The sequence below is a fragment of the Narcine bancroftii genome, chromosome 1, assembly GCF_036971445.1.
Source record: "Narcine bancroftii isolate sNarBan1 chromosome 1, sNarBan1.hap1, whole genome shotgun sequence".
Classification (NCBI taxonomy): Eukaryota; Metazoa; Chordata; class Chondrichthyes; order Torpediniformes; family Narcinidae; genus Narcine; species Narcine bancroftii.
In genome coordinates, this window is record NC_091469.1 from 299444552 (window position 1) to 299455159 (window position 10608).

The 10608-nt window shown below is 37.2% G+C and overlaps 1 protein-coding gene across 2 annotated transcripts in view; it reads right to left on the reverse strand.

Moving 5' to 3' along the window:
* bbox1 (butyrobetaine (gamma), 2-oxoglutarate dioxygenase (gamma-butyrobetaine hydroxylase) 1) overlaps nt 1-10608 on the reverse strand; it is a 140770-nt gene that overhangs the window by 109779 nt on the left and 20383 nt on the right. For both annotated transcript variants that reach the window (XM_069905301.1, XM_069905291.1), the window contains exon 3: nt 8088-8202. In XM_069905301.1, coding sequence (XP_069761402.1) covers nt 8088-8202 — 115 coding nt within the window. The remainder of the gene's footprint in view (nt 1-8087; nt 8203-10608) is intronic.

The following is a 10608-nucleotide window of genomic DNA, read 5'->3' on the forward strand; positions in this document are numbered from 1 at the left end:
ATTAATTGCATACATTACCCTCACACTTGAGCTTCCAAAGTGCATCACCTCACATTTGTCAGGATTAAACTCCATCTGCCATTTCTCTACCCATAATTGTAAATTATGCCACCTATAGCTCTTTCCCTGATGGCAGCAGTGAGTCAGAGCATGTGCTGATCAGAGTTGATCCTTGATGATTACTGCTGCTCTCTGACAGCAGAGTTAAAATAGTGGGGAGGGTTTTTGCCTGTGATGTCAGAGGCTGTGTTCACTACCTTTTGGAGGCCTTTACGTTCAGGGGTATTGGATACCAGATCGTGATGCTACCGATTATGGGACAACACACATTCATAGTCATGTGGTAATCTAGGAAAGGAAGATCTTACCTTTGTTCAAAGGCCACAGCTCCAAAAGCTGAAGAATATCAGCAATGGTTGTATAGATTCCAGATGTTCTAAATCTTCTTGTCCACGATAAATATATGGAAAAAAATATTGTAAAGAAATGCGAAGAAGGACAAGGTGTAGAATGCAAGAATAATTTGTGACTGAGTGTTTGTGACTCAAACAGTCTTGTACATAGACAAGGGGAGTATCTGTATACAAAATATAAAGGTTGCTATTTCAGGGCAAATGTAAAAGTATGTGATTTAGTGGCATCAGAGTAGACATGATGGTGCCAATTGCCAGGTGCAGAAAAGGATTGAGACAATAGTGAAAACTACAAAAGGCTGCCAGAGACAAATGTTACTGTGACATTTGATGGGGAGTTCGAGGCAGCTGAATGTAGGATGTTAATCAGTTGATAAAAGTAAAAGTATGAAAGATGAGACCAAATTTTAAACAAAACTAATAATGTGTTAAGCACCTTTGACCTAAAACATTTTTCATCAAAATCTGTACATAACCCAAGTGAGATAGCGACTCACTACGCGAGACATTCAGATGAAAAGATAACTGTATTACCGATGTAGGTCTTTAAGAGATGCTACACATTATTGCCGTTGATGAAAAGTATTGGACTCTTATCACATACAGTAAACCCAATCTTTCTTCTCTAATGGCACCAAAGAACTTGACTGAAAAGAATTTCAAGGCTTCACGAGGAAGGAAAACATAACTGCTTGTGAGGTTCTCAATAAAATACTCACTCATCTGAACCACATGCCACTTATTCACGTTAGCATGATGTCAGCCTCCCCATATCAGAATTTTCTCCCCAAATGCTGTGTACACTTCACAACTATTTGAAATGCTATAATCCATGAAACAACATTAAAGCAAAAGAATTTCAAGTTTTCTGAAGGTCCTTAAAAGTGTAGAAATATGTTGACTAATATTATAGAATATCTTGATCAAAGTCTCATGAATAGTCCAAGTCTTTCCATTAGAATGTGGGAGACATGGCATTATTGTCAGAGGAAAAATAACTCTAATCACAGGACTATCTTTTTTGACAGAAGGATGTCAATGCTTCACAAATGGAACCAGAGGGAGATTCTGAGGATATGCTGAAGGAGGTGAGCAAAACTTAATTGTATATTTTCAGACTGTCCCAATTCCCAGTAATTTCTGCAGACTCCATTAATTCTGATGTAATTCCTTGGCAGTTGTGAACATTCTCCATTGTCCCGCCTTTTCTTCACAGAAATGGCTGAGCCAGCACATGTCAGATCCTCCAGAGAACCTACAGGAAGCTGCTCACCTGGCATTCTGCCTTGACCCCGTGAATTGGTTTATAATGGCCAGTCAAATATGTCCACAGGGATATCTGTTCAAGAGACTGAAGGATACGAGGGATCGCTCAAGGCAATGAAACAAGGCTTCTTTTTAAAGATTAAAAGCTTTTTCTTCAGCAGCTGCTCTTGCAAGCCGACTTGCATCACCTGGTAAATTTTCAAAATGTTGCTTGAGCCTGACGAATCCAACTACAGTAAAAACCCATTATCAGGAATTCAAACAACTAGCAACCTCAAGCAACTGGCAAAAACAATCACAGAAAATAAATAGGGAGAAAAAAAAAAGCAAATTTACAATTAGCGTATCTTATCATTCGTTCGCCAATCCATGGAACGAATACACAATCTCAAGCTGGAAAATTCACTTATCCAGCAGCTACCAATCCCCATAGGTGCCAGATACCAGGGGTTTCACTGTACTTCCATGGTGTGGCAGCAATGTGGGAGAAGTCAACTTCCTACCTGTGATAAATCTCTGTCATGCTGACAGTCTTTCGCTGTGCTTAGTCTGCTCAACTGACATTGGATGTGTATTATCCCTACCACTAAAGGCACTTCCCTTGGCCATAACTATTATCATTCATTATTGTACTACTGAGTTTCTACTAATAAAAGCCATAATTCCTGGTTAACTACACAGCCTTTGATTTCTTCATTAACTGGCACTTCACTACCACCATCTAATCAGCAGATATTTTTATGTTATGCAACCCCTCAAAAGGTGGACACTTGCTACCAAAGATTGACCTTCAACAACAACTCCACACATCTATCCCAATACCTCTGCCCTCACTAGTACACTAACAAATGATTCCCTATCCAACAGAGCACGAGTCCTACCCATCCCGAGACACCTGATCCGCAGGAACCAACTCAGAAATTACTCACAACCACCACGTTCCGGTCAGTGGCTATCACCCAACAATAAGTAGAGTCAAATCTTTTGTATGCTTTACAACTGATAGAGTTCGAGATATTACCCAGTACCTTGGGTTTTGTGTGGTACTGAATTTAAGAAATGGGCCCTCAAATAACTTTATTCACAGGCACATTTGTTTTCCAGCAGCACTTAATTTTCAGTGGATAGCATGCACACAACACAAACACAAATTCACAAAAACATAAATTGCAAATTCTTAAATAGTAGCAATCTTCATGTGGAGACCAAGTTTTAAGGACAAGTTCATTTGAAACAAATAAATGCAATGAAAAGGATTCTTCTGAAAATAGATTAATGGGTCACATTTAGCATTAAAATGAAAATGAAGATTAATTAGCACCACGAAAGGACAGCAAGAGAACACTGTTATGGGGTTCATTCAGGAGCCTGATGGCTTCAGGAAAGAAACTGTTTTTAGATTCTTGGTGTGTGCTTTTGCACTCTTAAACCTTTCCCCAATGGAATAGAGAGAAGAGTGTGTCTGGGGTGTGATGGGTCTTTCAGCATGTTGGCTGCCTTTCCTATCCAATAGGAAGACCGAGTTTATGGAAGAAAATTTTTGTTATGTTCTGAATTGCATTCACTACCTTCTTTCATAGTTCCTTTCAATCTTAAGCCATTCCCATATCACACTGTGATGCATCAAGTATGCACCTGTTGAAGTTGTTGAGAGTTAGAAAAGTTGGGGGGGGGGGGAAGGAGAAATATGACGAACCTCCTTAGTCTTCCAAGAAAGTTGAGGCATTGAGGAGCTTTCTTGATTGTCGAGTTGATTTGCCCATCCCAGGTCAGGTCATTGGCGATATTTATTCCCCAGTTACTCTTTAGAGTTCAGCACTATTAAATGTGGACAGAGGTGTGGACTCGGCTGCATCTTTTGTAACCAATGATTATCTTAGTAATTTTTTTCCAACATTGAAAGAGAGGTGATCTGGGCGCTATGGCACTAAATTTTCAATATTTTCTGTACTTCACTCTGCCAAGCTGCTGTTGTAGAATCTGTAACTAATCTCAGTCACAATATGGAAATGTCAATTCAGATCACAGCTACTTGGATGCCCATCTAAACCAATCCCATTTGACAGCATTATGTGCATATCCTTCTATAACTTTCCTATCCTAGTATATGATCAAATGTCTTTTAAACATGAATCACCCCCTTCTTGCTGCTCATTTCAAATAACCACCATCTTCTATGTGGAAAAACATATCCTTCCGATCATCCTTAAATTTCTCCCCTCTCATTTAATTAGTGTTCTAGACCCTGCTGCAATGGGAGAGAGATTATAAAATTATGAGAAGCACAGATAATAAAACTTCTACAAAGATCACTGCTCAACCTACTATGTTCCATTGAGAATAAACTCAGTCTTGCAAATCTTTTATATCTGGAGCCCTCCATCCCAGACAACAGCCTGGCAAATCTCTTCTGCATGCTTCGTCGCATCCAAGTGCTTCTTATAGTGCAGTGACTACAACTGTGCTCCAAATGTGGTTCAGCCAATCAATTGTACAGCTTCAATAAGATGTCCCAATTCTTGATTCAGAGTATTCCCTATCACTTATGTTAACACTTTCATCAAGCTATGGATTGCATCATATTAATCCTATGCAACAACTCTCCTGCCATTTACTCAACATATTCTTCTAGAATTTCTCCTCCTGAAGTGCATTGCCTCACTTGTCTGGGTTAAATTTAATCTGCCATTGTTCTGCCCACTGTTCCATGTCTCACTATATCCTTGGGCAACTTTTTTCACTATTGTAGCAACTATTTTCCTTTGTAATCGCTTGGAGGATATCAGAATGTTGCTGTCTACGACTCGTTCAAACAAATCTGTACTAAAGTTGTTGAGATGAGTTTTACAGAGTTAATTCAACATTGTTAATGTTATTATTGGATGCTATACATTGTAACAAACTGTTAAATGTTGCTAGAGAGTGCTAAAACTTTGTTAGATGGTCAATAAAAATTGTCAGACATTCTAATTCCTTACCATTTTGTAGAACAAAGGAACTAAACTAACATGTGTAATCTTTCTAACAAACTGTAAGACCTTGGCTCAAGGATGTGGTTAGGAGACACTCAAAGAATATGTAAACAATATCTTAAAAGCCACAAAATAGAATTTGCTTGTATGAAATAAATTTTAACCCTTACAATTATCTACAACTCTACCAATATCAATGACATCTGAAAACTTAATTAGAGCACCTAGATTCTCATTCAAATCATTTATATATATTAGAAACAACAGAAATCTCTGCACCAATTATTTGGTCCACTGCTTATTACAGGCAGAGAAAAATTTATACACTACCACCCAAGCCAATTCTGGATCCAGAAACAGAGAAACAAAAGCTGAAGGAAGGAAAAAACAGCAGGTTTGAGAGACACAATCTCCCCTGCATAAAATCATGCCAATCTCTCCTGGGCATTCCCTTCCTTTCCAAGTGAACAGAAATCCTGTCCTTCAAAATTTTCAGCAACTTTCCTACCAATGTTGCAAGGCTCAGCTATCTGCAATTCCAGACCCATTACGAGGTCCCTTTTTGAATAAGTGAACAATATCAGGTATCCGCCAGTCTTCTGGCATCCCACCAGTTGCTAAAAAGGATGCAAATATCTCTACCAGCCCATCAACATCCTCACCTGCCACAAATGTGCTTGCACAATCAAGATTAAATCTAGAGTATGAATGCAAATTTGCTGGATCCCATAAACAGTACAGTAAAATCCCATTTTATTTGGAATTTGAAGCAACCAGCAAAAAAAAATAAAATCGTGGAAAATAAATAGGTAAAAAAAATGGATTAAAATTGGCACGCCTCACTGTTCATTCGCCAGTCACAGAATCTCAAGCAATTGGAAAATTCTCTTATCTGGCATCCCCATAGCTGCCAGATACCAGATGGTTTACAGTATTTTAACTTTTTTTTACATATGGACATACAAATTTATAGTACCATGGCAATGAACCCTTCTGGCTAACAAGAATGTGCCACTCAAATACCCAATTAACCTATGATCTGGTAGGTTTTGAAGAATGGGAGAAAACCGGTGCACCCAGAGGAAACCCATGCAGACACGTGGGAGTATATACAAACTCCTTACAATGCCAGATTTGAACCGGGGTCGCTGGCACTGTAATAGCATTCTGCTAATCGCTAAGCTAACCTTAGCGCCCCCAATTACATAAACCGTGTGGCCCTATTTCCTATGCAGATAGGAGATGGAAGATAGAATAATCAAACAAAATAAAATTGATAAATCTTGAGGGTTATTCAAGACAAGTCAGGATTGCAGTCGACCACTTTCTGATAACAGATACAATTACATTACCATTTAAATACGGAACAATCCAGGACAACTGTCCATTTAATAAAAATTACATCCCTGTCTTAATCATTCATTTCTACCCCCCCCCCCACCCCACCTCCCCACTTCCACCAGCTATAATGCACTCTATCAGCAAGATACAGTGGAACTTTGCGGAGACTGCATAATTTCAGCTTGTTTTCCTTAGCGAAGGCAGCTGAGGGATGGCCTGATAAAAGTACACTAGATTATGAGAGGCACAGACAGTCACCATCTTTTTCTGCATGGCAGAAGTGTCAAAAAACAGGAGAGCATTGTGGTTAAGAGGAGAGGAGGATCATGGGTAAGATGAGAGAAATGGGATCTGAAGGATTTAAAAAAAAATAATACACTGAGAGTGGTTGAAATCTGGAAAACGTCAGAGGTGGTGATGGAATTATATACATTTACCACGTTTGAGTAGTATATACTTACCAGTATGTATGCATGCGCACGCGCGCGTGTGCACACACACGCGCATGCACACACACACACACACTTTAAACAAACATAGAAGGATGAGGTCGTATAGAGGGGGAAAAAGATTGGCGTGCACATCTATCACGCATGATTCAGCAGCAGTTTCCAATCCTGTAATCTCCATCACCTACCAAGTGAAGATGTAATCAGTGCTTAGGAACACCATCCTATCAATGTTACATGTTTCTTGATTAGGAGGTACATTACACATAGAATGGCTCAAGAAATTTAGACCTGCCACCTATAGATATAGTATGCACACTCTACAAATACCACAAGGATTTCATTGTCTTAAATTTCACTGTTTAATAGAACAGATGATTTTTGTCTTGCAGCAATTTTTACTCTGCTTTCTTTGATAAATTAATTTTATTCTACATTGCTTCAGCTCTCTTCCTCTGCAGCCAGAATCATCATTAGAATGGCTAACAAAATCACTTTTCAAGGAATCATTACTAAAAAAGGAAATAAAATGCCACAATTATGGAGAAAATACACAAATTAAATCAATCTGAAAATTCCATGAGACAGAAAAGTGCCACTATATTAAAATGACAATGAATATAATAAAAAAATTAAGCCATGCCTCAAGTCTTCTGTATTCTGCAATATCAGTGATAATCTTAACTGTTGGAACGGGAAGTCAAGGAGTTCAAAATATTTGAAATTCCAAACATTGACCCAAATCATCTCAAAACAGAGTTTCCTTTTGTGCATTGGGTGCACTTCTAATGAAGCGACATCCACTTTTAAACACTGGCTGGTCAAATTTCCCGACCCTCACATTACTTGGTACTCAAGAAAGACAAGGATTTTCTGCTGGCATCATGGACCTCCCAATCTATTCTTTAACTGCTCAGACTACTTTCACATCAACAATATTTTTTTTTTTTTTAATTTGATTGATTGAGGCATTCTTGGTTTTTTTTTGACAAAAAAAGGTCCCATCACATCTTAACCATCCAATATAGAATTTAATTAAATTATCACAGAGGTTGTGTATTTTCAGTTGTCAATGACTGTCCTGAAAAAAATCATATTGTTTTTCAGAATTATTCAAAATATATAAACAGATAACACGTCATTGCACATTTTAATAATGATATTACAGAAAAGTTTGAAATTTTTGATTATCAGTTTGTTTATATGAAGAACCCTAGAATTGCCAACATAGAAATATTTTTAGTAAAATTCAGTTCCATTTCTACCCATGGCTCTGATACTACCTACCTTTGCAGGCAAGCACTGGGATGAAAATTCCCCCGTGCATTCACACAGGTAAGTGAAACGGTAAAAAGACAGTTAATTACCGTCTTTCAAGGACAGTGTAAAAGAGCCTACTGTTTCACACACCAAAAACTGGAATTGTTTGTCAATTTCCTCTCCATGAAGTGTTGTAGCATTGCTTTCTTTTTTTAATATTTGCAAACATACAAATGAAAACATATTTGCCAAATAATAATAAAAAGTTACATTAGAAACTCACTCATCATATGCAAAAAATAAGCATTTGATGAATAGTATTGGACTTGCTCAATTGTTCTCAGGCATCTTTTTCAGGTGCAATTACTAAAGATTTAAGTTCTTACCTTTCAAGAAATATTGTTTTTGTTTCTCTTCTCTGGAAGACTGGTGAAAACATCTGGTTTTCAACCAATTGGAATCAAATTCACTGATGTGTTGGTCAGGCCATACCATGGAAATCTGGAGCAAGATGGTAATGATTTTAGAAGTGGGAATTTTTAACTAAAATAGCAGCTTTTGTATAACAGTTAGAACCATACCAGTATCAACTATTTGAAATATTACAAGTTTAAGTGTAAAACTGACACTTTTTGGATAAGTTCAAGTTTCAAACACTCATCTTTATCACTGTCTGGCAGAGATGTGTATACATGTACCAATAACTTCACATTTTACAAGATGTTTAAAATCACTATTGACAGGGTTGTGTCTACCTGGTTCCTGGCACTGTGCATTTCGAGGGAATTTTTTTTAAGAAATGAAGTTGTGGCTTGATCCATTGTTGCACTCATGATATGCAGCTTCATAGCACAATGTTGGCTTGCACAAGGGACATTCACAATTGCAGCTGGACACAGGTCAAATGGATAAACTGCCAGTTTCCATAAAGGGAAGAGATTTATTTTGCAAAACCTTGGAGCAGGATAAAAGATGTGCCAGTTGAAGGAAGTGGCATGTGAAACAGATTTAAAGATGACCAAAAAAATGGAGTAAATACAAAATACAGTAAATGAAACTTGTTAATGTTAACACGCAAGTTGCATTGAAAGTAGAACCCATGTAACCTGATAATGAAAGTCCTTTATTTTAATAAATCGGAAAAGAAATGTTATGATACAGTCAATACCAAAGAAGTAGAGTTTCAAAATTGACTTGGGAATCAAAGGGTTTACCAGGATGACATGCAATTAGATGAGGGCCTCCAAGGAAGAAAGGGCCTCAGTTCCGACATGTAACATTACCAGTGAGGGAAACAAACATTTCTTTCAGTCCACTGAAAACACAAAGTAAGATCATAAAACCAATTCAACAGAAGATGAAACAGCATGGTTAGAAATATGATTCATAAGAACAATGAATTTTAATTAATAAAATTGGACCAATTTATAATTGTCAACCTTTGGAGAAAAAGAAAGTATTTTAAAAAATTAGCCAAATATACATGCTGAACCTGTACATCGACAGGGGAATTCTTAATGTTGCACAGGAAAATTACATTTCCCGTGTTTTACTATTTTATTCATTTTTAACATGTATTCAAGGAAAATCTATAAAGTAATGCAAGATTTGGAAATTAAGTTTCAAATTGCAAGAAAACAAGAAAAGCACAGATGTCGGTTTTCCTATCAACATGTGCAGTGATAAAATGTAGCAGATGGCTGGATGAAAATAATATTCCTATTTTACAAGTCTTGCATGTACTTCAAAAGTTATCCCTAGAGCTTAATAAAAATGAATGAATGTAAAAATTAATCAGTGAATGCAAAATTGTCACACATTTTTATAGCATTCAATATTACAAGTGAAACAATTAAAAAAAAACAAAACAAAATATTTTATGCATAATGTTTGTCACAACATCAATTCAGAATAAAGTATTGATACCTCACTTTACGAATACTCGAATTACGAAGAAAGCCTTGTTTGCTTTAACGAAAGGATTTGAATGGGTTTTTGCTTTTACGAAAATAGCCTCCAATAATAGTGAATGGGTCTTCACTTTGCACTATTTCAGCTTGCAAGAGGTTACATAGGAACGCTTTAGTTTTGTAAAGTGGGGTATACCCATACTATGAAAATAATCTCCCTATACTCAAGAAAAAAAAATCCAAGTCACAGTATGATCCCCTATACAATGTAAAAATGTATTTTCTTCAGTAAAAATTAGCAAGTTTGAAAAGTGTTCAGCCACTGTGGCAGACTATAACTTCAGATGAAAACTGACAAGTACAATTGCATCATTCACATCCAAGTTAGTATTAAATGGCTTACATCCAAATCTGCTTTGGAGCAAAGTAACTTCAAAAGATAAAGTAGCAGTATAATTATGTTTCAGTTACTCTCCTACAGAACGTCAAACATGCAAAAGCAATTCAGTATCATTACTGCCTTCAAATATTTGGGTGGAACAGAATACGATTCCAGATGTAAGATTGTGAAAGATATAGGGCAGGAAAAAGAAATAACATGGATCACTTAAAATTATAGTTCACTAGATTCAAGTTTCCGAGAAAGTATTGAGTAAAGCAGGTCCTAGTAAGAAGTAACAAAAAAAACATTGTTATTGGGAATGTCTTCTTTCTTTCTTTGGCTTGGCTTCGTGGACGAAGATTTATGGAGGGGTAATGTCCACATCTGCTGCAGGATCGTTGATGACTGACAAGTCCGATGCGGGACAGGCAGGCACGGTTGCAAGGGAAAATTGGTTGGTTGGGGTTGGGTGTTGGATTTTTCCTCCTTTGTCTTTTGTCAGTGAGGTGGGCTCTGCGGTCTTCTTCAAAGGAGGTTGTGGCAGTGCAGACATCAGACAAATAATAGTGAAAAAGGATGATGGTAATTTTCTGTTCAGTAATTTCTGATGACAAA